The 26,205-nt window shown below is 46.1% G+C and overlaps 1 protein-coding gene across 9 annotated transcripts in view; it reads right to left on the bottom strand.

Annotated features, from left to right (window-relative positions):
* Positions 1-2,836: 2,836 nt before the first annotated feature.
* The window catches only part of NEDD4L (NEDD4 like E3 ubiquitin protein ligase), a 310,671-nt gene continuing 287,302 nt past the window's right edge, over positions 2,837-26,205 (bottom strand). For 4 of the 9 annotated variants that reach the window (XM_079783553.1, XM_079783555.1, XM_079783554.1 and 1 more), the window contains 10 exons: positions 25,260-25,381; positions 22,792-22,862; positions 21,570-21,665; positions 18,585-18,658; positions 17,384-17,444; positions 15,053-15,112; positions 13,254-13,361; positions 11,451-11,547; positions 10,953-11,025; positions 2,840-8,406 (listed from right to left, as the gene is read on the bottom strand). In XM_079783553.1, the coding sequence (XP_079639679.1) occupies positions 8,304-8,406; positions 10,953-11,025; positions 11,451-11,547; positions 13,254-13,361; positions 15,053-15,112; positions 17,384-17,444; positions 18,585-18,658; positions 21,570-21,665; positions 22,792-22,862; positions 25,260-25,381 (865 nt within the window). In that variant the 3' untranslated portion in view covers positions 2,840-8,303. Of the gene's footprint in view, positions 8,407-10,952; positions 11,026-11,450; positions 11,548-13,253; positions 13,362-15,052; positions 15,113-17,383; positions 17,445-18,584; positions 18,659-21,569; positions 21,666-22,791; positions 22,863-25,259; positions 25,382-26,205 lie in introns of all 9 variants that reach the window. The other 5 variants (XM_079783548.1, XM_079783551.1, XM_079783550.1 and 2 more) reach the window with 4 other exon arrangements.

The following is a 26,205-nucleotide window of genomic DNA, read 5'->3' as shown; positions in this document are numbered from 1 at the left end:
TGGGGGGTGGGCAGGAAAGTGCAGTGGCTGAAGGGAATGGTGGCTGAGCCAGCAAACCTGGGCCCAGGTCTCCACACTGCAAGGGATTGCCACCCACAGGCGCGTCTCGGTTCCCAGAATCCCATAGTGTACTGTTGAGATGAGCAAGTCATCTGGTACATCACACTGCCGAGCATAGCATGTACCAGGATGGGGAGCCCCGGTACCCAGGAATTGCTTCCTCATGCCAGCGTTTTGGGGCCCTTACTCTGGCTCAAGGGCTTCTCCTGGATTTTGAGGAAGACAAGGGGAAAGGCAGAGGAGTGCAGGGCTCTGGCCCCACCAGGAAGAGACAATTTCCTGCAGGTGGTTGCCAAGGCTTATCCCCCCCGCCCCCCCCCCCCCCCAGGAAGATGTGTTTCTCGAGGTCAATGTCAACTCTAAATCGTCCTGCTGTCATCTCCGCCCAGATCTTCAAGATGCTGAGTGGCTGCCAGCACCTCTGTGCTCAGGCTCCTCCCCGCCCACCCCCCAGGGCCCACCTGCATGCTGTCCCACCCTGAGCTGAGGGGGGCCAGGCTGTCTCCCTCCATGAGATGCTCTAGGGCCAGTGGTCGGCAAACTCATCAGTCAACAGAGCCAAATATCAACAGTACAACGATTGAAATTTCTTTTGAGAGCCAAATTTTTTAAACTTAAACTTCTTCTAACGCCACTTCTTCAAAATAGACTCGCCCAGGCCATGGTATTTTGTGGAAGAGCCACACTCAAGGGGCCAAAGAGCCGCATGTGGCTCGCGAGCCGCGGTTTGCCGACCACAGCTTTAGGGAATGAGACCAGTTCGGTGGGCTTGCAGGGTTTCCTGCCAGAATTGGAGGCAGAAGGGTCTGGCTCTGCTGGCCCGGCCCCCGTCCCTGGCTCCGCCAGTGGTGGCACAGAGGCCATGTCGCTGCTGTGCCCCTCCTTTCTCTCCTGGCTCAGTGACGAGCAGCCCCTCTCCCTCAGACCTGCCACTGAGAGAGAAGGTAGGGTGAAGTCACACCAGTGCCCAGGGTCCCACAGGGGCAGAGTGAGAAGCTGACCACCCCTCCCTGTGGGCCTCCAGTTCCCAGGAACGAGACGCACCCATGGTCATTGCCATTCCGGTCAGTGCAGGGGAGGGAGGGTTGCCCTGGAAGCCACCGAAGGAAGGTGGCAGGTGAGGACAATAGCGCTGGGCAGAGTGACCCAGGCAGAGTGACCCAGGGCAAGCACCCAGACCCTCAGGGCCGAGGTCCTTTGTTGCCAAACGTACTTAGTTGTGTGATTTGAGCCTGAGCAGCCCTGGGCACACACAGGGCGGAATCTTCACTGTCAACCTGTCCCACCATTCAGCCCGGACAGGGCCAGGCAGGACTGAAAACTGCCCACTTTCTCATTCCGGGAACTGCAGGCAGAACTCCCGCAGCAGGGGATCTCTTACAAACTGCCCCAACGTGTCATTTTCCTTTAATAACCGTCACCGTCAGCGGCCAGCCTTCCTGTTCCTTGGGGGGGGGGGGGGGTGCTCACGGCAGTGCCCTACACCCTTCCAAGCTAATGTGTCTGCAAGTTAGCCCTCCCTCAGGGAGGAAAAAGCCTTCCCCAAGCACTGGGGTGCGGGGAGATGAGCAGAAAGCTTTGGGAGAAAACCTGTACCCTCCCCTCCCATCATCTGGGCCCCAGGCTCCAAGCCCCTCTCCACGGCTCTGGGCCCTGTCCGCAGCGAGCATGCAAGCTGCAGACCTGCCAGTGATCTGTGTCCCCTGAACGCGCTAAAAGGCACCCCTCAAGTGGCAAGTTTGCGGAGCACCTGGCCTGTAGTGGGTTAAGTTAGAGCAGCCAGCTCAGACTTCAAGACAAAGTCCTTTAGGTGGACACGGAGGAGCCGTGTCCCCTCTGGGCTCTGCCGGCGAGTGGGCCTGGGCAAGGCTGAGACACAAGGGCCGTCTCTGACCTTCCCCCCCCCCCCCCCCCGACGCCCTGAGTGCTGGGGAGGCCTTGTCACGAGAAGGCCCAGCCGAGGTGAGGTGGCACTCCCCCTCCAGGCAAGGGGAGGCCCTCCCCACGCATCCTGCCGGCAGTTCACCCTCTGTCACCTGGGACTTGCAGCCCAGTTGGAACATGGCCAGGACCAACGTTGGGGAGAGGACAGGGCACTGCAGAGGCGCTGGGGTGGGAGGGACAGAGCGACTGGGGCTGCTTTACCTTTCCCCAGTCTAGTCTGAGGTTAGCCTTACAAAGGAAGGCGGGGGGGTGGGTCTTCAGTCTCACCCTCCTGAGTCCCCACCAGTGGGCAGCCCCAGACCGTGACAGGGTCTGCAATGCACGTTTGAAGGAGTCTGTATTGGGTCTGAAGTCAATTCCCGATTCATGTGTTTTCCCGTCCAGCTCAAGTCCTACAGACACTTCCTTCGAGATGCCACAGCCCGAGCTCTCTGGAAATGCCTGGTTCTGAGAAGGTTCTCTGGCAGGCGGGAGGGCACCAACAGGCCAGCAAGTGGCTTTTGCACCCATAGGTCCAGAACCCCTATGAATTCTAGTTCCCATGGTGGGCGCTCCCCAGCGCCCACCATGGGAACTAGAATTCCTGGAGACCCACACTCACTTATGAGGGGCTTTAACATTTCTGAGGTGCCTACATCACTCTTGGACTCCAGAGAAGGCCACAATAAATTATACCTCAGAACACCACAACTGTGTTCTGAGGTATAATTTATTCCTCTACTCCTTTTACTTCATGTTGTGTTTTTCACTGAGGAAGGACATGTAAAAGCTCAGAGCAGTTCTGTCCACGGGCCAGTCCCTTGTGTTTGTGTGAGGCTGGATGAGGCAGCAAGGGCTCAGAACCTGACACCTTCCCAGTGAGATACCATGCCCGCTAACCCGCTGAGAAACACGTCACAAGAAACCAAGGACTGAGTTATTATGTCCTGCTTGGATGTTACCTCCTGGCAGTTCCTGCGGGGATTAGGTTAGGGCCATCATGAGGATGCTTAGTCCTAAAGAAAAAAGAAAACGTTTTGAGGAATCTGAGAATTTTAACAGAGGATAGATAAAAGATCTGGGTTCTGATAGCCTCTTTCTTCTGAGACCCACTTTGGGTTTCGTGACTGAGTCTCATTAAGTCACATAAATTGAGCATTTGTTGGACCAAGACCAGAACTATGTCTTTGCAGGGATGGACTGGCATGGATTATAGAGTGTTAGTCATCAGCTCTCAAGTTTAATAAAATGACAGATGGATAAGATCAGATGTGCATCTCATTAAGCTGAAGCTGTGAGTTTTGGGCAGACTTTAGTGATGTTTCTAAAGAAAGGACAGCTAGCACAGTAGGTAGGAGATCGAGAATTGTTTCTAAAGGTGTGGAATCTTAGGGAGATTAAGGAAATGAACTTGCTCTGAATCCGCAGGCATTTAACCCCCTGCAGCCCGACGATACAGTCACGAAGAAGCTTTAAACAGATAAGCCATCATACTGGATGTAGAAATGTTCCAGCTTCCATAATTCTTTATTAAATATTTGACAAGTTGCATCACTTCTTTACAATGACTTCACTTTGTCACATGACTGTTTTGCTGTCAGGAAAACAATCTACAATTTCTCATTTGACTGCTCGAGTAAAATGAAAAGCCCAAAGGATTCTGTTCTTAAACAAAAGTTTTCCGGTGTGTATCAAATGCAACCATATTCGAAAGCTACTCTGATTGTGAAAATGAGCATTGTCCGTAAGTTGTCTTAAAAAATGTCAAAGTAGTTTGGTATTTAATCACTGTATCAAATAGTACTTGGCTTTTTCAGGTGGTGGGTTTATCAGACAAAATTATGAAACACTGAGAATTCATTTGGAATGCTTGAAACTCTTTTCACCTTAAACGTTACTGTGTTTTTTTCATGTTTCATTTGATAATCGATATTGAATTAAGAAATGACAGCATATTAACATCATCTTGGAGGGTTCTCTCAGGCTCTGAGGGTCAGAATTCTCAGGGTACAGCTTGGAGAAAACCAAAAGGAACTAAGCTCTCACTCCCTTTCAAAACCAGATTGCTCAAGAAAGGTGTAAAAATGCTATACAAATATATACATGTATATCTGGACTGCATATGCACGTATATTTGTATATAAATATTTTACATACATAGTAGAGAAAGAACAAAGTTATGCAGAACTATTACATGAAGGAAACTGCGACAATCTAGGTGAAATCAGTCTCAGTAGGAGCTGCAAACTGGCTTCTATGGGAACACAGATGTCTGCAGACACAGGGTCACGGTCACGAGAAAGGCTGGCGATGCACGGATACAAGGCTGAGAATGCAATTCACAGAGGTCTGTGGCCAATGTAGTTAGAGTCCTATTGTTACTCCTTACAAACAGACTAACCAACAGAAAGACATGCGTTTTAAACATGCATTGCCGCGCGTTACACCTTTAAAGATGGATAGATGTCTGATGAGAGGTTTTCTTGGAAAAGTTCACACAGAAAGCTCTCCTTTTCTATAAAACATTATACAGCTCACGTCCTAATGTTACAGCATTTTCTGACACACTGAAAACTCTCGTGTGTGTGTGTGTGTGTAGACATATGCAAGGGTATATACACTGTTCATTAAGGCTTAGATAAATTAAAAAAAAAAAAGTGGTCCAAAGTATATCACATTTTCTTCCCAGTTTTAAAATCTAAAGTACAAAGTGGAGTTTATAAGGATTTTTAAAAACACTTCTCAGACCTGAAATTGGCAGTTTTGACTTATCAGGATGTACCCCAAAGCCTGGATGCTAGAGAGGTAGTGATCTCCTGGGGTCAGGAAGGGAGCAGACCAGGCAGTTACCCTGCACAGCAGCACCCCCTATCGGCAAGGCGGAAAACGACACCGGACTGCGCGTCCCTCTCCTCCCTGTCAGTACAGGGGTGCAGCCTCTGGGTGAGGAGGAAAGAGGCAAAGAAAGGACAGCTAGCACAGTGGGCAGGAGATCGAGAATTGTTTAACCCAGGCTCATTTTATAAGTTTTAAAATTTCAGAGCTGAGAGACAAGACTTAGGAAAATACTAGTCAAGTGTTCAACAATTAGCAACTGTTAGAACAATAAGTAATTTGTTGCATATGAACTTGGCTTTTAAAAGAACCAATTTGGATCTGGCAAGATCAAACAGCAATAGCACATGCTGTCTATTTTAACAACGTGAGATGGAGAAAGTGTTTCAAATGTTTTGCAAACCATTTTTCAGAAGGCGGGAGGAATAATCCGTGTCAGGTCTCTTGATAGCATTGGTCACCTGACCCTTAGGGGATACCTGATGTTAGCTACCAAGGGGCCCTGGAAACAAAAATCAAGGAAGCATCTCACACTGTGATCTGGCAGAGGCCTGGCTAGGAAGGTAAATAATGGAAGTGTTTGGGGAACTGGAGAAAAGAGCGCTGAAGCGGAATACAACTTCCAAGCGGACAAATGCCCCGTTGTGTCCTGTTCCCCAGGCAGCACAGCACCTGAAGCTAATCCCCCCGGGAGGCCTTTCCTAATTGATCTCCAGGTCAACAAGAGGCAGGAAGAGAAATAGCCAGGACAGGCCATTGTGATAATTGATGTTCAAAGACCTTCAACATGCAGTATGTAAACGGGGAACTTACCTCCTAAACTCATGGCAAACCGGCCCATGATAACCATGCCTTCTTCTAGGAACTAAAACACACACACCTGGATTCAAGTAATTTCTAAGGAAACAGGCTAGAGAGACGCTGGACTCCGGAGTAGGGTCACTGCTGGGGACACCTAGAAGGGTGATGCAGGCTGCTGACCAGAGCGGGTGGAGGCCCACGGAACGACCCATCCTGCTCCTCACCTGACACACTTTCTTTACTGCCTGCTGTCATTACGTCCCGAAGATGACGGAGAGTGGTCAAGATTTAGAGGAAACAAGAGATATGACTACTTTCAACAAAGAGGGAAACACTGAGTACTGATGAGAACTAGGGAACCTTATTTGGATTACAAACAAGCAAAAATGAATCTCAAACCCAGCACTATGAAGCTGTTATTGAAATCAGATATTAAGGAATAGATGAACTTAACTGTCATTCATAATCACTGCTATTGAAATATTTACAGGGGCAATAGGTGGATAATTCTCATCTGTTCCTGGTATACAGGTTACCTTAGAGTGACTTTTTTCTTTCATATTTTTAATACTTTGTCTAATTTGCATTTAACAAATACTCTGATTTTGGATATATAATTTAAAAGCGATAGAAGACCCCCAGTCTTTATACCAGTATTGCTGGATTTCGCCCCTTCCAGTCACATGATCACTCTTAGAACCCACCCAGCACGCTGCTCACCAGGCTTTGGCACAAGTCTGACAAAGAAAGCTGACCCTGGACAAGGAGGGGCTGTAAGAACGGGTTTTGCCACTGAGACATTTGTTGGGGTTGGGGAGAGAGTCCCACCAAGAGATAAAAATACTGAGCAACACTGTGGTTTTTCCCCCCTAATTACTCAGCATCTACATTTTCTGATCACTATTAGGTATTTTAAAGTCAATATGCAAAGGGGGCCAGTCTTCAGCTTGGCAGAAACCCACCTTCTTTAGACACTGTGGACTTCAGCTCATTTACAACCCCGGACACACAGCTTCTCACAAGCCACCAAACAGAATTTCTTCCACCAAAAGGTCCTTCTTGCATAACAAACAGAGGCCCTAAAGCCACCATTTTTGTCTTATTTCTGACTGGCAAGAGATTAGATCTCTAGTGTTCCCCTGGCGACCACCACAGGCTCTAGGACAACACAGAGTAAGAAGGCCAGCAGGGCTGAACTCCCACACTGGCTTGGGTGATCTCTCACAACAGAATTCTGCACCAGGAATTACAGCAGCAAAGGATCACACTGTGCACACATCCTCCACCCTGCCCCCCGACCAGCTCGACAGCCAGGCCGCAGAGGGGCAAGTCCTGCTCCCTTTTCATCTGGCACACGACAGACACAGGCAGCCCACAGCACGGAAGCAGCATGCAACACGCCACAGGGAACAAAGCTGGTTCAACCGCGTGCGTATTAAACTCATCTCTGAGCAGAAATCACAAAATGATCGGCGAGGACAGGTCTGTAGGCTCAGCTTCACAGCCAGGTTCTATACACCAGCAGCCAGATTCACTGTTGACAGGTATGGCACCGGAAAGATGTGTGCAGGGAGAGAAATAATCATCAGATTTAATGTCCACAAAACACAAAACACAAACCAAACCAGGTATGACCTCCGCGTAGTACATAAAGTGCCTTCGCAACTGGTGCAGTTAGAACAACTGGTGACTTAGCGATTATCAGCAAACGCGTACAACAGGAGATGAGACAGATCTGGTTTCCAGTTTCAGATCAGGCAGTACCAAGTTTCATTCAAATAAATGTCTCTACCCCGAACAGCAAAGAGGGAAATATAGTAAAAGAAGAATGTACAGCATCAGGAAGGGTTAAGTAATTTCTCCTATTAGAAATGACTGTCCAACCCCATCTCAAATGTGTAAGAACACAAGTAAGTACTTCTAGGGAATAATGGGATGATTCCTTCCAGTCACCACAAAATTTTTCATGTTATGGTACAATTCTCCCAGCATGTAGCTATTATGCTAAATTTGTACAAAAAATCTAATATCCACTTTGTTTTCATTCCGAGTATGGAAAAAATTATCATTATGCCTAATGTTATACTTTAAATGCTCTCAAAGTATTTGTCTGTAAGAACTATTTGGACATAAACCAGTCTTCCAGTTCTAGTAAAGTTGAGTGTAGGGGTGTCAACGTACTCAAAAGTAAAAATGTCACAGACATTAAACCTGGCATCAAAGTCAAATACAAAAAAAATATATGCTCACTTTTCCAAGTACATGAGACATCTTTAATTGTAATGAAATGAAATCGAAAAATCGGTCTAAATCATTTTCAAAAAGTAAACATGAGTTGTAATACTATACCTGTAGAGTGATTAATTCCATTCATTGTCATTATAAAGTATGCAAAATATTTATTAAGGGCTTTGCCTACAGAGGCACAACATAAATAGAATTAAGTCCTCCTGAAATGTAATTAGTGTACACATCAACCAGTTGATAATTCACGGTGGAAAATGCAGAAACGGGACCTGGGACTGGGTTCCCACGTCTGGACTTGGGCAAGTCACGGGCGAAGGCTCTGTTCCAGGAGCCATGCTGTGCAATGCTCCCTGCCATCGTCTCTGCAAAGTCCGTTAGGCAAACGCAAAAGTGCAAGCAGGACTTGCTGGACGAACCACCACCCGAGGCGGGGGCGCTTAATCCACTCCCTCAAATCCTTGAGCGTTTTCCACAGCCATGAGAAGTTTCTCTCGTAAATCTTCGAAGGTTTCGTATGGAGGTAAGTCAAGGCGGTTAAAGCTGCAACAGCAACAAAAGTGTAGGTGAAAAGCCATCCCCAGTATCCTTTAGTTATAACAGCATTTCCTAGATTTGGCTCAGGGGGCATTTGGTGTTGGAGCAAGAGTATGCAAATGTCTTAAATGAATTCTGATGATCAGAATATAAATGCCAGCGAGGAGACTGTCCACACCCAATAGGCTATATAACCTGCCGAGGAGAGAAAATAATTTTCTAATAGTCCATGAACCCTGTCTACTCCAGCTCCGTAGGAGACACGAAAGGCAAGGTAACCAACATACACTCCAAGATTTCAAAACCCTAGAAACACAGAAGGATTTATGCATTAGGAGTTCTGGATGCACGGAGCCGTGTCATTCCCGAATGCTCTCACTTCGGCATCAGGCCCTGAGGTAAGCGCTTGGTTTCCATCACAGGCCTTAGTTTTCATCACAGGGTGGTGATTTCTGTTCTGCAGATGAGGGTCCTGATGCACAGAGAGGTCACATCACTGTGTCCGAGCTCTCGCCCCTGGCAGCGCAGCAGACTCAAGACCAGCACCAGGCTGCCTGGGCTCCAGAACCAAAGCTAAGCTGCCTCCACCAATTAACGTCAGGCTAGCAATAGACACGTGAAGTGAAACGCTGCATTTGTTAAAAGCCCTGATTTACCCTGAGGCTTCGTTTGGGGTATACACATCCCCCTGATGGTAGCAAGACACACTTGTCTAAGAGACCAAGTTCAAAGTCTGGCTCAGCCACTTGCCAGATGTGTGACCTGGGCAGGCCACTGCCCTGAGTCTGTCTGCTCTTTGGCAAAATGGAGAAACTGTTTGCAGGGTGCTGGCAGGGTCAAAACCGAGCATATGTAGGTGTCCTGGCACACAGCAAGTGCCCAGAGATGGTGAGCATTGTGATCACTCGCTCACCATTCACTGAGTGCCCACATGGGACATGAGGAGTGAGAGCCCCAGTCACAGGATTCATGCCTGGGGGGTGAACTGCTGACGTGTACCTGTCATGAAAATGGCCATCCACCCGTGCCACAGATAATGATGGTTTACCCTGTGCAGTCAGCATTGCTAAGTACTTTTCATTTATGACTTCAGTGAATCCTAGCAATTACCCTATAAGGTAGGCCTTGCTTCATCCCTGGTTGAGGCACAGAGAGGTTAGGTAACTTACTCAAGGTCACACAGTAAGCATTAGAGCTGGGATTCAGTCCTATGTTGGCTCCAAAGCCCAGTTCTAACCACTGTTGGTGCCGTCTCATTGTATAAGACTGCTCCCTCCTGGCACTGGTATGATTCCAAATTTGATAAGCTAATGACTATCAGCAGCAGTAAAAAACACACGTCCACAGTGGTTCCTTTACCAACCCCTGAGTGTATAATAAGACACACTAAGCTCTCGGACTTTTTAACAGTCCCTAAACATTATGAGACACAGCAGAGAATACCACTGCTTCTCCGAGTGGAGTTCTCAGAAACCCAGGAATCCTAAAACAGTAAGTCTAAAAGAAGTTTTTAATTTTCGGTTTTCATTCTGATGATGACCTCGAGTATTATTTTACCAGTTATAAAGACAGAACTCCACACCTGCAGACCCCACTTAAAAGAGCCGATCACAGAAGGCAGCTTTAGTATTCATTTTAAGTTGGTATTTCCGCCCAGGGCCTGCATTCCTTAGGGATCTGGAGATGCATTCTTGAAGGTCTGTGACCACGGTTTCCCTCTAATATGACCCACTTCTTAGAATTGCAGTGACAATATTGGTGAATACACACAAAGCGCTGAGGACAAGGCCGGGAACACACTAAGCGCTTAGTAAGTGTAGTTATCATTACCACTGAGGTCAGGGGGCCGGGGCAGTCTAACTAACTGTGGACTTCCTATCCTCTGTGGCTTCAATGTCTTTGTGGGTAAGTTGGTGGGCTGAAGGGGATTGTTTTTAGAGCCGACAACAAAGAGCAGGTAGGTCTGGGATTCTTAGTCAAGTGTAATGTGTGACCCTTGACAGGGCAATGAAATGAAGCCCTTTAAATATCAGACACCCAATAATTACATCTGAGAATGTGATGGAAAGTGCCAGAAAGAACCAGACCTACCAGCCCTTGCTCTCCTGGTAAATCAGGTTTGCATTTTGAAGCTTAACTGTGTGTTTTATGGGAAACATGGAAGATATTAAACATACATATGGCTAAATCGGACTGTATAAGGAACTGCTGCTGTGAGGCAGCCAGCAAAGCTGGTTTCCTGTGTGAGAGTCAGGTCCAGGCGAGGCTGGGAGACAGCCACGCTCAGAGAACAAAGTCCCGCCCTGCCAGCCAGTGTGGCTGCAGTTAGCACTCCCCTGGGCCAGGCGCAGTTGTTCTGGGGAGAAGACCATCATTAGGAAGCCAGTCAAGCATGTACCTGGGTTGCAGGTTTGACTTCCTCCCCCTCCCCCCTCCCCCGCTCCCTTCATTCTCTCTAAATATCAATGGAAAAAAAAATATCCTTACTCCTTGGGTGAGAATAAAAACATTAAAATACGGCTTGGTGACACGGGTACATTTCTGTCACTCACCATGTGTGAGCTCTGGGCAGTTTGTCAGGACTCCCCCATTGCTCGATTGTAAACAGCTGAGGACCATTGGAACCTAGACAAAAAGAGACAAGAAAAGTGAATGCTAATAGTGCTCTAGGGAACTATGTGACTAAGAGAGGGTGAGCCGAGACACTCTCTAGCAAGAGGTTTGCACATGCTCTGTGTCACCTTCAGATGGAATTGAGCTGAACAGACACCATAACACATGGAAGTGCAGGCTGCTACTGCCGTTCAGCCAAGCCTTGGGAATTTAAATTTAAAACTATGTTTTGGGAAAAAAGGAAACATGATCTTTAATATGCAGAGCAGAAAAATGTGACTTTTTAAATCTATAGTAAGCCTGCGGAATTATGCTCCCTGGAGGTGAGGCGTCCTGTCAACGTTCAGTTTATAGCCATGTGGATGGTTCTGCAGAATCTAATTTTTAAAGATAGACCAAAATAAACAAACAAAAAAGACAGATAGTCTCCTGCTCACCATAAAGTTCAGCAAATCCATTCATAGGTACTCGGGACGTCCCCGTGACAAACTGCAGCAACCGGATACGCTTCTCAGCGTCCATCAGCAGCACAGCCTGGAAAGAGAGGCAGAAGGTGACACTTGGCACACCTTACTTCTACGGCAATGTAAGACCTAGGCAGCTAACTCTGAAAACAGTCCTTTTATTTTTAATGGCCATCACAATGCCGGCCTCTCTACCTTAGAGAGCAAGAGATCACAGTGTCTCTTTCTTCTTCTGCAATGAGTCAAAATCTATACTAATGAAAGGGTAATATACTAATTAGACTAGGTGACCGGCTGACTTCCTTCTGGACAAAGCCACAGTGGTGGGGGCCAAGGCAGAGGTGGTTAGGGGCGATCAGGCTGGCAGGGGAGGATAGTGGGGGCGATCAGGCTGGTAGGGGAGAGCAGTGGGGGCGATCAGGCTGGCAGGAAAGGGCAGTTGGGGGCGATCAGGCCAGCAGGGGAGCAGTTAGGTGGCGATCAGGCTGGCAGTGGCAGTTAGGAGTGATCAGGCAGGCAGCTAGGTGACTGGTTAGGAGCCAGCGGTCCCAGATTGTGAGAGGGATGTCAGGCTGCCAGCTGGATCGGGCCTAAACTGGTAGTTGGACATCCCCCAGAAATCCCAGATTGGAGAGGGTGCAGGCCAGGCTGAGGCACACCCTCCCCCCACGCACACGAATTTTGTGCACCAGGCCTCTAGTAAGTGATATAAAAAGCAAAGTCTCTGATGGCACTGATCTCAGGTTTCTGTTGTTGGAGGCCTGCCAGTTCCCCTGAAAGCCAATGATAATATACAGGATTTGAGAAGTGTCAACACTGGGGGAACCCAGGTATGAGGTGGGATTTCAGACTGTAGACAGATTCTTGAAAGATGACACTTAAAAAAGAAAAACAGAGCAAGGATAGGCCTCTGAAATAATCTGTGTATCTTACATAGTTGGGTTATTACAAGAATTGAGTTGGTAATGTTATTTGAACTGCTGTAAAAAAACAAAAACAAAAAAATCCAAAATCAAAACCGAACGAGACTTGGACTAGGGTTTGAAGAATCCACTTTTTTCTTTTTATCTCTATTTCTGCTGGCACTTGAAATATTATTAAAAATAGCCATTTAGATATTAAAACAAGTGATGTGATTTCTTATCTCTGTAAAGCAAAAATCTTTTTTTTTTTCTGTAATTGGTTTTTTAAAGTCACTTGACTGTCTCTCCCTTGGACCCACTCATTCCCACTTCACTTCTCTCCTAAGCTAAACAGAATGCAAACATTAGCCCTAAGATACTAAATAAAATTTCATTTGTAGCCTGAAAGATATAAAATATCAAAATGTGTTGGAAATAACAAAACAAAACAAATCGGGAAAATGTTTTTTTAACCAAAAATAGTATCTTGGAAAAGCCAGCCTCCAAAGCAGGTTTTCGCCCGGAGGCCTCCCATTCTTATTCACACATTGGAGGACTCCTCCAACTCTTGAATCCAATTACCTCCTTTTCAGAATCATCTACTCAATGGGTTCCTCAAACAGAAGCCACTTGAATCTGGGGGTTAAGGAAGGGCAGTGTGCTGCGATAAGGACCAAGGACAGCTGTCCCTGGAGTTACACAAGGGCTGCTTCTAGCTCAGGTTTGCCTCTTCTCTCCGCCAGGAGCCCACACACTGACAGAGCCCCAACTTGCAGCAGCTAAACTAAAGCAAGACCGTGGGGAGGGCAGCAGAGCCCTCAGGCCTGACCCAGGTGGAGGAGCAGAGTGTGGACCCAGGAGGCCCTGGTCTTACCTTCCAGAACCACTGAATGACAGGGTGGTTTGGGCAGTAGCCGTTCTTGTAGATAGTATGCTGTCTCCAGTCATTCACGTCCACATCGCCGAGGCCGCACATCAGCAACTAGGAAAGAGAGAGAGCAGAATTGTAAACGGGGCACAGCGTGAATGCCAAAGAAATCACACTCAGAGAGGTGGCCTTTCTCAGGGCCAGCATGCTGACCTGAGTTCACAGAAACAAATGCAGGGAATACGTGGTCCACATTTTACCTGCCACGGCACACCAGAGACAGCATCGGTAACAAGGGGCCCAAGTCTAATGCCTGTACAGACCACACTTCCTGCTGGAAATGGAAACTCCAGATTGATCGTCTTTCCTCCCTCCCGCTCTAATCTGAGCACAGTGCTCATAGATTTTCTTATGCTCCATTTATATCTCATTACCCTAGCTGTTTCCCCTTCTGAGAGGTTATTTGTCTCAATATTTGACACTATCTCCCTACCCACAAAAGAATTTGTGTGTTATGACAGCAAGACCTTATCTCGCCCCAATCAATCTACCCGGGGGGAGGGCAAATTACCCATCTGCCCAGTGACCCCAAAGCATGTTCTAATGGAGGCAGACCTATTCTAATGTGGTAACCAGTTCATTGACTTAGCGGCTAGCCTAAGTCTGCTTTCCTTGTCATCTAACCCTCCAGTAGGGATGGTTTCCTGTGGACAAATGAACATGACATTCCTGCAGAGGTACTGAATGAAAAGAAAAGAAAAATGAGCCAGATGACTGAGAATGGGATGCCTAGGCCCAAAAACCTTATTGGGTAAACCTGTGAGGTCATTGACTTCTCCCTGCCTCAGTTTTCCCCACTCCCCATCCACCTCCCCCATCCCCAGGCAATGAAGGGCTTACACTATAGAATGTCTATGACATCATCTACTTGAAGTTTCCATTTTAAGATAAAAGCACAAAAAACAGTCTACAAGACATGCCTCTCTGGATGTGGTTTGGACAAATGACTAATTGAATCCCACCAACAGCTTCCGAACAGACACAATCCTCCTCTCAACATCCAAAGAGTGAGAGAGAGTCCTTTGTTTTTTATTAAAAAATAAATATTTGTATTGATTTGTGAGAGAAAGAGAGAGGGAGAGATAGAAACATCAATGATGAGAATCATTGATTGGCTGCCTCCTGCACACCCCCACCGGGAATCTAGCCTGCAACCTGGGCATGTGCCCTGACCCGGTACTGAACTGTGACCTCCTGGTTCATAGGTGGACACTCAACCACTGAGCAACACTGGCTGGGCTCCTTTGCTTTATAAATCGATAGTTCTCATCTACCTCAACGCAAAGAAGATGAAACAATTGAATATTAAAACTACCTATTGTTAACTTCTGACATTTCTCCTCCCTTAACACAGATCACTTCAAGTTCACTGACAGGGTGGGTGGGTGGAGGAGGTGCAGCTGGGCCTTGGGAGAAGGGTGCTGCTACCCCAACTGGTGCTGCAACCCTGGCTCTGCTAGAAGCAGTTTTCCTCACCTGGGGCAGTGGGCCCTGCACCCAACCAGCTCAGGGGGCCTTGTCCCGCATGTCCCAGAACTGCCCTCTCCTGGACAAGGAATCTGCAGGTGACGACTCCTGTGTTTCCTTACTCCCCGACTGGCAAACAAGCCCCTTAAGAGACATGTAGCCGATTCACCTAAGCTGACGCCCCAGGACATTATGGATCAGAGAACATTAAGATATCATTTATGAAGTAATGAGAAACTTAAAAAATCTACTTTACACAAAATGTTTGCAATACAAACCTCCAGCTCATTTTCATCAAAAATTTTAATCAAATCGATAGGAAGCAGTTCTGTGAATCCCTGAAAGAAAAAAAAAAAATCACACTAAACACCTTTTTCCATAAAAAGAGGCAAATTTTTCAGAAAAAAAAAAACACCACAAACCTTTGATTAGCCAGGAAAAAACACATTCTTTACTAATGATTTATATATCAGCAATAGCATCCATAGTTGTAATTCTAATAAAAACAGCCTAGTTATGATATAAAAATTTTGAAAAAGAATAAATCCAGAAGGTTCAGATACTTGAGTAGTTTTTGAAGCCCTATGAAAATACGGGTTACTGTAGGCAGGCAGATTCCAGAAGTCACTTATGACGTAGTCTGTGAGCCAGTGTGTCCTAAAATATGTGTGTCATAGACACGCAAGAGGACACAGTTAAAAACCAGGCCCTGAAGGCACTAGATGACACACACAAGGAGGCAGTGGGCTCGGGACAGGAGAGACCGGGGTGCCCAGCGTCCACAGGAAGCCTGCTCTAGCGGCCGGTAATGTCGCTGCCAAGTGGAGGCGCCATGCCTGGGCCTTGCTTGGAGCTGGGGTGTTTGTTTTGTTTTAGAGCAACTTTTATTTTTTTGTTTTTTTAGAGAGAGATTTGTTGTTCCACTTATTGGTTGGTTCTTATATGTGCCCTGACCAGAGATCTAACCCCATTGGCATTTGGGATGATGCTCTAACCCAATGGTCGGCAAACTCATTAGTCAACAGAGCCAAATATCAACAGTACAACGACTGAAATTTCTTTTGAGAGCCAAATTTTTTAAACTTAAACTTCTTCTAATGCCACTTCTTCAAAATAGACTCGCCCAGGCCATGGTATTTTGTGGAAGAGCCACACTCAAGGGGCCAAAGAGCCGCATGTGGCTCGCGAGCCGCAGTTTGCCGACCACGGCTCTAACCAACTGAGCTACCTGGCCAGGGTGGGCCAGATTTTTGAAAGTATGGAGGGATCACATGGGGTGGGGCCCAGGAATGTGCTTCTGGGTTTCTTATATAAAGTATGAAACCTGTTGTTCTCATACTTATGCCCCCAAGTCCCTGAAGCTGGGTTTGGGGCTCAATCACCACGAGCTGGGGTAAATTTCGCATCAGTTCACTGGGAATTTATAATGTATGGTTGGGGCTTGTTTCTAGGTCTGCTTTGAGTAACTAATACCCATCATCAAGATTTAAGAAAGCATTTCACTTTTGGTCAAAGGGAAGCATTTTTAGAAATGACGAATCCATCCCCTCAGGCCTCTCACAAGGGGCCTGGGGACACCACTGACATCAAATCCTTGGATCTGAGAGGTGCCTGCACCCCATGTCATCCAGTGCCAGTTGGCACAAGGTGGTTGGCACTTTGCTCTAAGATAAAACTCAGCCTAAGAAAATAGTTTCCACGTGCTACACGGAGTGAAGTCTGTGAGGAGCCGTGAAGACAGCCATGAAGGCAACAGCTTCGCTACTGAGGAGCTTGATATGTTCAGCCCGAGTCCTCAGGCTTTGGAGGACACATCAGGCAGTGCATCTCCCAGCCTTCCCTTGGGCACCACCCACAAATGCAGGCCAGTGGGTCTGGCTTCTGTGTGGGGGCCTACCTTCTGGTTCAAGTTTGTAAAAAGGTCTCTTTAAAAACAGTTAAGGAACATCTACATATATAGAAGCCTAAGTGACCATTAAGACAGCATGACTGGAATGACCTGTCGCTATGATGCACACTGACCACCAGGGGGCAGACGCTCAACGCAGGAACTGCCCTCTGGTGGTCAGTGCGCTCCCACAGTGGGAGCTCTGCTCAGCCAGAAGCCAGGTTCATGGCTGGCGAGCGCAGCAGCGGTGGTGGCGGGAGCCTCTCCTGCCTGTGACAGCACTAAGGAGCTAGTGGTTAAGGAGTGCTGAGCGCTGAGCCTGGCTTGGGCTCCTCCCTGGCCGCCTGCCGCTTCATGCACTGCTACATCCCTTGGGGGATGTCAGACTGCTGGTCTCGGCCAGATCCCCGAAACTGACAGTCCAACATCCCCCGAGGGGTCTGGATTGTAAAAGGGTACAGTCCAGGCTGAGGGACTCCAACCGGTGCACGAGTCCATGCACTGGGCGTCTAGTTAAGAAATAAGAAGCAAAGAGGGTAACACTAAACTAACAAAATGAAAGGGTGGTCACGTGGTGGCTGACACTTCTGCCCTGGGGACTGGTCCATGGTGCAGGCTGTGCGGCCCTGACCTTTGGGCCGTGTGTCCCCAGCCTGTGCCCGTCGTGTCGTGTGGTGGGTGATCATTTCCAGGCGGACAATCCCAGCGGGTGCAAGCTTACCTCCAAGAAGGCGTTCATTTGCTTCTGGACCCTGTTCACAAACCTCCACTGGATGACTAAGCTGAGGGAGAAAACAGAATAGCTTTTAAGCACCTTCGTCATTATAGAGCTCACGTCTTTCTTCACAGCTTCAATCGAGGTTCATCAGACAAAGGAGAGAAACCCCTACACTGGCAAAGGAAATCGGGGCTCCAGGGCTGTGGCATGCACTGTTTATTCATTAATTCTTTCGAGAGTAACTAGAACACATGTGAAAAACCTAAAATCTCACTGAGGATTTCAAAGGAATAGTTGATTTCTTTTCCCCAGATTAAGGCTTAGTTTATATAAGTTGCTTTATAAATGTGACTAAAGGTCATGGGATGTGAATACATATGCATATGTGAAGAACATGCATACACATATAAATTCACATATATACATGCCCACCTATGTATACATATGTACTTACATTTTAAAGGGAGTACCAGCACAACATACTTTATCAAATGATATTTCACTCTAGTATACATTGTACTGATTTTCAACAATGACATACAGTGCAAAATGATGTACACTAATACTTTAATACTATAATATAGAGGGTTAATGATAAGACCTTCTTATGTAACAGATCCACTGAAACCATCTCCCCGTGACAATGTCTAGTGACAGCAGAATTTATTGCCAGGCGAATCAACTTCGGATACCTTCCAAGGCGTTTTGTTGTGAAACAGCACGAGGATCTTGTCATCACTGCTCTCACCTTTGAGGGGGCACGTGGCGATGGCCCTCGAGGACCAGCCCCCCCACAACCTCTGCTCAGCCCCACCAGGCTTTTCTGTGCTGAGCTGCGTCAGCAGCCTGAAGGCCTTCCGGCACCAGAGGCTTGCAGGTGTCAGGGAGCAGGTGGAGATTTCTATCATCCTTTTCTCAGTGAAGATAGCTGCGACTCTGCCCAACCCCACACCCACCAAATCTGAAACCTAAAGGAATTCACTGCAAGGAATGATGCACAACACATGTCACAATGTCTGAATCCCCAGACTTTCCACCCTAGTCACCTGGGTGGAGTGTTCTAAAATCTATTCCAAGTCTGAACTTTCTGAATGAGGACAGCCTTGCCGGCCAGGGTGCTATCTGCTTGCTGAGATGGTCCAAGCACAGGCCACCTGACATGCTGCTCAATATAATAAAAAATTGTAAATGTGCATATACATACTCAATATATTCCCTTTTGTTTTCATTTGTAACCATTATTTCGGACCCATTGGGCTTCAGATCCACTTGATATGTCTGTAATTACAAAGACAAAACAACAGTCACCATCATGAAGTTATTCTGTGGGTTATTACTGGGTAATTTATGTCTCACTATAAGAGGAAGATGAGCAAAATTTATTCAGAAATATTTTCCAGGAAATAGGCTTTGTGTACAAGAGGATGTTTAACAAGGTTTTTACGTTGTTAAGACACAGTTAAAGATGTTATCATTAAAGGCAAACTATTTTATGGTTATTTGTGAGTTTTCATTATTCTTCAGACATTAGCAACAATGGAGAAGGAATTAATTGTGTTTACAGAAAAGCCAGGGTATGTCCCCAGAGACTAGAGACCCAAATCCTAATGTATCTTATTGGTTTTGGAAAATTAAATTTTATAGTCATAAAAAAAGATGTGTGGGATTTTTTTAAAGAGGCAAAACTCAGGAACTTAAAGAAGCTTAAGACACGAGGCTGCAGAGAGGGATCTACCTGATCGTAAAGAGCAAAGCAGCTGAGGTCGAGCCACGCCCTCTCCTGTGTGGGGCCACCTAATACCAATGTGTACTGAGCAATGGCCAGCAGGTGGGGAAGGAGGGTGAAGCCGATTGTTTTACAAACAATATGTGTCTTCTCATAGAAACTTTGGGGAAGCACATGGGTGTACAGTTTATTCTGTCTGTTTGGCATATGATGGCTGTGCAAACACACTGAAATTTGTTCATTTGAAACATTCCTAGTCAGTCCCAGAAACCAGCAGCTCCAGATTCTCATCAATCAGGAAGAAAACAAATCACAAAATTTAATGGCAACAGCTGCAGTTTCATTACATGAAGCGACGGCTCCCACCACTTCCTGGTCTGATTTTTCTAATTGTGGAATAAAAAAACAAAACAAGGCACCGCGGAGGGCCAAGGGCATGGACACTTCACATTGTGGTAGCTGCACGCCCCTGAGGAAATGACCTGGTGTGTGGCACGAGGGAGACTTGGGCTTCCTCTTGGGTTAGAATAAACTGCACTGTCCAGTCACCAGCTCTACTGAGGCTGAAAGCAGTGAGAGGCTTGCACAGGTGTTTCTCTGATGCCCACAGTGTGGGTTCAATGACTATTTTGAGTGCCTACCTCGTACCAGGCAGTATGCCAAGTAGCATGGGCACAAAGGTAAGCGGAAGGCAGACCCTGTGCTGCCATCACCAAGACTGAGCCTGGTGGGAGAGGCATATGCTAAACACACATACAAGTAAATGCCACATCACCCATGGTACATGCCCCAGGGAGACATGGAAGATACTCTGAGGCATATGGCCTGGGTCTGATCTGAAGATGGGAGGCAGTGTGTTCCCAACAGAAGGAACAGCATGAGCAAGGATCCCGAGGCTCTGAGAAGAAACCTGGGACCAGACCCAGAATGCATGAGGGACAGCTGTACCTTCCCCGGAGATGGGGCAGGCAGGACCAGGTCATGCAGGACACCATGGGGCAAGTTAATCTCAAGGGCAGTGGGCAGTCTCTAACTGTTTCTGGTAGAGGAATGACATGACACTCCGACATTCTGAAGAGACCATTATGGGAGGCCAAAGTGGATATAAAGAGATCAGTTTCGAGTTTATGAGGCAAGACGGTAGCTTAGACTTGGGTGTTGGTGGTGGAACAGTCAGGGACAAAAGACAGATCTGAAAAAGACTTGGAAGCTAAAATGAACAGGCTTGGTGATGGATTGGGTATGGAAGATGCGATCAGTATGTGGGTGCTTAATTCACTCTACATTTCTTCCCAGAATGAATAGATACATTTGTTCCCTGTTAATCAGGTTAGCTCTCTAAAAAAGCAAGGCAGTAATTTAACAAGTAGGGCACCTGATCATTAGCTTACTCATCTTGTGTGTCCTGATTACTGCGTTACTCTACCTTGTTCAGCTCAAAAGTCAGAAGAATCTATAGTATTAAACCAAGAGATCTGAGAACTGTCTTTAATAAGTAACATGAACTATAATAATAATCAGAATCTTTATTAGAAACTACTTAAAAATCCAAATGTCTTGTGTTTGGTTTTCATTTATTAGGTGGAAGTAGTGACATTTCACTGTAACAAAGGATTTTCCAGATCACCTGCTCATGCCTTTGGCATTGCTAATGTCTGCTGAACTGTAAGCAAACTTTTAATTATCTCTGAAGCAGTAAGGAATCAATCTATTTCATTTCCCATATGGCAATCTTTAAAATCAGCTCCATGATTTCATTCATTTCAAGGCCATGAGACCTGGTCTGAGAGATGAGAAATCTCTCTGTGCTTCTGTGGAAGGATGAGTACCAGGGTTGGACATCCCTGAAAAGACCTCCCAAGAAGCACTGTTATCAAAGGTTATCACAAATGAATCAGAGGTCCTAGGTTTAAGACAAACACATCCTACAGAACGTTCAGGTGGTGATGAAAATTCCTAGCAGGTGACTTTATCTTTGACATTAACCTTTCTGATTAATCTAGCCTTAATGACAGTGTGGGCACAAAGCAAGAAGGGATGGGAGAGAGACCTGAGCCTGCTTGGCCCCAGAAGATAAATAACAACAGAACCATTAAGCAGAGAAAAAAGCCCAAGTTCCCCAAAACATCACCTACTCCTGATCATGTAATTATATCATTGAGTAAGCACACTATTTTTTGAAGTACCTAAATTCTAAAACCAAGGCACAAACGTTTCTGCTTTGCTTTAGATTAGAAGTAGGTGCCCGCTCAGGCCCAGCGGCCTCAGAATTTCTGTCACTTTGCTGGAACTGGGGCTTTGCTTTCTAGCTTAACAATACAGTGCTGATACAATGAGATGATGACTAACAGCTAATGCTCCTGGTGGTGGTTTTTAATTGTCCAGAAAAGTTTTGTTACAACCTGTGCAAAAGCAAGACTTTCTAAAAGTTGGAGAGGAGCCCCTGGGGTTCCCCGGACGTACCTGCCCAAAGTTTTCTTCATCGATACAGAACATGAGGTCCAGTTCAGTGGGATCATTCTCCAGGATCCATTTCAAAGAGTTGTAGTATTCACTATCCTAGAGAAGTGACACAGAAATGAAAATTAAGCTTTTTTTTTTCCCCAAAAATACAAACTTGTTTGACTTTAAATAATTAAGTCCTTCTAATGTAATTCCATACACATTGCTCAAGAATTGTATTAGTCTCTAATATGTTTTCTGCTCCACTTCAAACCTACTCTGCCCCTTTAATTTAAAATACAAACAAAACAATTGTTTCAGTAGCAGCAGGGTTTGTAGCTGAATCCTGTCCTCGGTGAAGTGGAGAGGAAGCAACCTGCTCTAGATGGCGGTCGTCAAATTATACAACCGAACGTGGAAGATGAATATACTTCCTGTCTCTGAAGAGTAAAAATATCAAAGGACAATAAGAAGGATGAGAACATTCTAACTAAGTAAATATCGATGGTTTAAGTCCCACCTCTTTCTGTGCTTGTACTGCTCTCTGCAAGTCAGTGTAAGTGGGACCCAGAACGCAAGCCACAAAGGCCTGGCCTCCCCTCTCTCAGGGATTCCAGTGCTGGGATCGGGGCCAGGTTTGAACCTGCAACTCCAGTCTGTGCCCTTGACTGGAAATCTAACCCTTCAAATGTAGGTGTGGGGGGCCAATGCTCTAACCACTGAGCAGGGCCCAAATCGCTTTTCAGAAAACTTCTCAAAGCATTCATTTCCTGACTTGTGTATTACTCACTCACCCCCTCCACGTCTAGAATGAATGTATGTACTCTTCCCTGTATCAACTGTTTTGGCCTGTGCCCTCGCCATTTCCTGAGGTCAGAAAACTGAAATAGCAGATGAGTCTCTAAACGTTCAGTATTAGCAGTTTTCGATGGAAAACAAGCACTGCCATGAGGTCTCCAGGTGACCCTGGGGTTTAAGCTGGTCACACCAGTCGCAGGTAAGCAGAGGTAACTGAGGTTTGGGTGTATCCAACTCAACAACCATGCTTCTAGTTAATGGAAACCATGATTTGCTTATTAGAAAATTAGGGAGATCAATCAAACTCTTTAACAATTAAATGGTCCCTATTATTGACACGGAATGGAGACACCCATAGAAAGCGCTGAGACAACATGTCACAGCTGCCTTCTGTTGAGACACACGTGGCCCACGACACCCAGTGGGAAGATCTGCGTTCACTCACCACAGATTCCATGTCATTCAGAGTTATCTGCTTTCCCAGCATCATTTTGTAAAACGGTCTAATGAAGAAACCTAAAACAGGATGAAAACGGGATTAGTTTCAAGTCGTTGATATTACTGTGCAACAGAAATGAAATACAAGCTGAACATGCCTTCAATATGAATGAGAGACAGGACAGGACAATCAAAGACCTTCTGTAGTATCTGTGACCAGTAGACCAGGGCCTGGTGGTTTGTTATTTTGGAGGGGCGGGGGGTAGTAAGGAGGATAGTTATACTTGTAGAGGTGGTACAGCAGAAAGGGGTCAAAAAGGCTCCTTAGGGTGACAAATAAGCCTCAAGGCCTGGCAAGAATTTTCAGTGTAAACAAGGCACTTGAACAGGGGACAGAGGGCACTCTAAGCAGAGGGACAAGATCAGGATTTGTGAGTGGTCTGTCAGGGCGGAAGCACAAGGTGTCCTGGGGAGGACAGGCCAGAGAATGGATGGGGCAGTGGGGTGCGGGGCAGTTTGGGCTGCTGCCTGAATGAGGGCACCGGGCAGTCCTGGAAGGCCAGGTGATTCCATCTGCACATCAGGACCACTCCTGGGGCAGGCATGGAGAAAAAGCAGGAAGGGGACAAGAGGACATGAGGGAGACCACTTAGGAGGCTTTGCAATCTTCCAGAGCAGGGCTGATGAAGGCCAAAGTGAGGCAATGGCAGTGAGGACACCATCACACAGGTGTCCCACAGGGCCCCCCAATCCACCTGTCCACAGGCAGGTCAGCATCACACGCCTCCTCATCTAATGTCACCAACCCTCTGCAGCGTATTCCTATTCACAATGGCTCAGGGTGGCCCTAAGCTGCAGACTCAAACACCTTCGGTTTCTCGGGAGGCAGAGGATGAAGCCGAAATAAGGGAGTGGGGGCTGGCTGTGGCGTGTGTGTGCTCTGCCTACAGGGGCATTTGCATTTTTAAGGGCATTCTGGTCCTCAATTCTGCAATTCCTGACGTACACTGGTATCACCTTTGGCAGTAGTGTCCTAGACTCCCCCACGGTTCCTGCTGCTTTCCACTACTCCCTCCATGAGCCTTGACTCGGCCAGTACTTGGACTTCTGAAATGGTCCCAGCTTCTAACTGTTCAAATCCCACCCCCCTCGCAAGCTGGGCCTAATCCTGTTGAAGTGCTCTGGGCCCTCCAGGCGAATCAGGGTTTCTTCGTCTCCTCGTTGGACCCCCTGTGGCCCTTCCGATGGAACTTTGTCACTGTGAGTCTTCTTCTTTTCATTTGCCCACTAGATTAGAAGTTCACGGAGTCAGGATCATATCTGACACGTCTATTTCCCCACAGCCACTAAGGACGTGTTCTCACTTGGCAGAAGGTGTACAGACTGACCTTCTAAGAAAAGGATGAAGTGAATTTGAACAGCTGAAATAATCTATGGCACAACGCCAGTGTAGCAAATTAAAATATATTCACACAACGAACATATATGGAAAGAGTGAGTGCAGTTTCTTTCTCATGAAAAAAAAGTGCTTATTTCCCCCAAGTAAAAACATTGAAATCAGAGGATCAAAATCAGCCAGCAAGTACCAGTAAAAATATATTAAAGGATGAAGTACAGAGGGGTACATCAATTATTTACTGGAATAGCTAAGGTTCCACAGAAGCAATGAACATTACTTCCCTGGACCTCTCTCTACAGTAGCTGTAATGCCAACCTCAAATCTTATTCTCTCTTCTATCCTCAACAATTTTATCCCCAAATCTTTCAAAAATATTTTTAATTCCCCTTCAATGATTTAAATAGTGTCCTTTCTCACGGGCAATACTTTGGAAATGACCAAATCCATAAGAAGTCTCTATTACAAGCCTAAGAGATATGCCAGGGGAGGGGTCTGACTTCTAACTTACAAGGGACCCTGAGATTCTTCCATGGCTTACATATTTTAAATAAGAACGAGATTACTTTGTGCCATTTGTGGGTCAAGGTCTTAGCTCAGCATAACATTACTGAGAGTCTCTTACCATTCAAATAAAAATAATAAATATTTACAGTCTCTTCACATTCAAATAAAATTAACAATTTGAAACAACAGCAGAACAGTGATGATTCTGATCATTTTGATTAACTTTTCAATTAGCTTTTCCATCTGTCACCAAATCTAGCTCTCCCTAAAAAAATTAGAAGTTGTTCTTAAAAGCAGAAAACACATAATCACAGGATGTTCTGTGCTTCACACTTGTTTGTTTTGTAAAAAATTTTTAAACTGTGTGTAGACACTATACTGTCAGTGCTCAAATTAAGATGACTCCAGTGGAAAAGCACCTCAATTACAGGCAAAACATAAAAATAATTGAATTACACAGAATCAGTGGAGCTTTTGCTTAACATCTATGATGGGAAAGATGAGTCACCTAATAAGGAACCATAAATAACACTGTCCTATTTTGATGACTTCAAAACTTTTTAATAACTTACCATCTAAAAGTTTCCCATGAAATACTGCCAGACCAGCCACTCTTCCAATAAAAGTGAAATAGGACAAATGGTCTTCATTACAGAGGCCTGAATTGGGGTTGATCTGAAGTGTGTAGTTGTCGCTTGGGGAAGAAGAGAGAGAAAAAGCCCAATCATATTTTTAAAGAAGAAACACAAAAATCTGCATCTTTCTTTGCTGCCTGTCATTAGCTTTTATGGTGCTAATGCTTTTTTCACAGGTACTCTGCTCCTGATGGGGAAAGGCATGAGCTAGAGAATGGGACTTACCATTTAGTTAGCCTCTTTCTGTCACCGACTGAGGTCCCATGGAGCTGGTGCACATGCCCTTTGTAAGTTAAATCGTAAGAGAGTGTTGATATTTGACTATTTTTGATTTACAAAAATGTCAATTGCATATGGTTCAGCCAAGTATCTTCGGAAGGTGCGAATCACCACATAATAAAGGGACCGTGCACGGACTGCAATGATGTGAGTACTTACTTCAGGTTCTCTGAGGAGGATTTGTTCCTTTAAGAGGCATTTATTTGGAGATGAACATTTTTCCTCCAGGCCCAATGTTTGCTCTGACCACCGCTGCTGGGCCCTGACAGCCCCAAGGGCATTGGTAACAGCATATGCTGTCTTAACACCGTAAACCACAAAAATGTTTACATGTCCGCCTCTGGTCTCAAAATCATGAGGATCATGGTTTTCCAATTTGGCTCCATAGACATTCTTTTAGGGGATCTGAGAGATGAGGATCCTGCCCCCTTCTCCCCCCATGCCCTGCCTGCCACTTCAATTTTTGTGATCAATTTTACCTAGTGAGCTTTCTCATGGGACAACAATAAACAAGCTGGGCGATTCTTGGCTAGAACAACTGGGCAGGATCCTGAGTCTGCCTCCAACAGAGCCCCAGGAGAGAGTGGGAGATGTGGACAAACCC

Source organism: Cnephaeus nilssonii (genome assembly GCF_951640355.1).
Source record: "Cnephaeus nilssonii genome assembly, chromosome: 11".
Classification (NCBI taxonomy): Eukaryota; Metazoa; Chordata; class Mammalia; order Chiroptera; family Vespertilionidae; genus Cnephaeus; species Cnephaeus nilssonii.
Note: the sequence above shows the minus strand (reverse complement) of the source record. Positions and strands in the feature narration are given on the sequence as shown.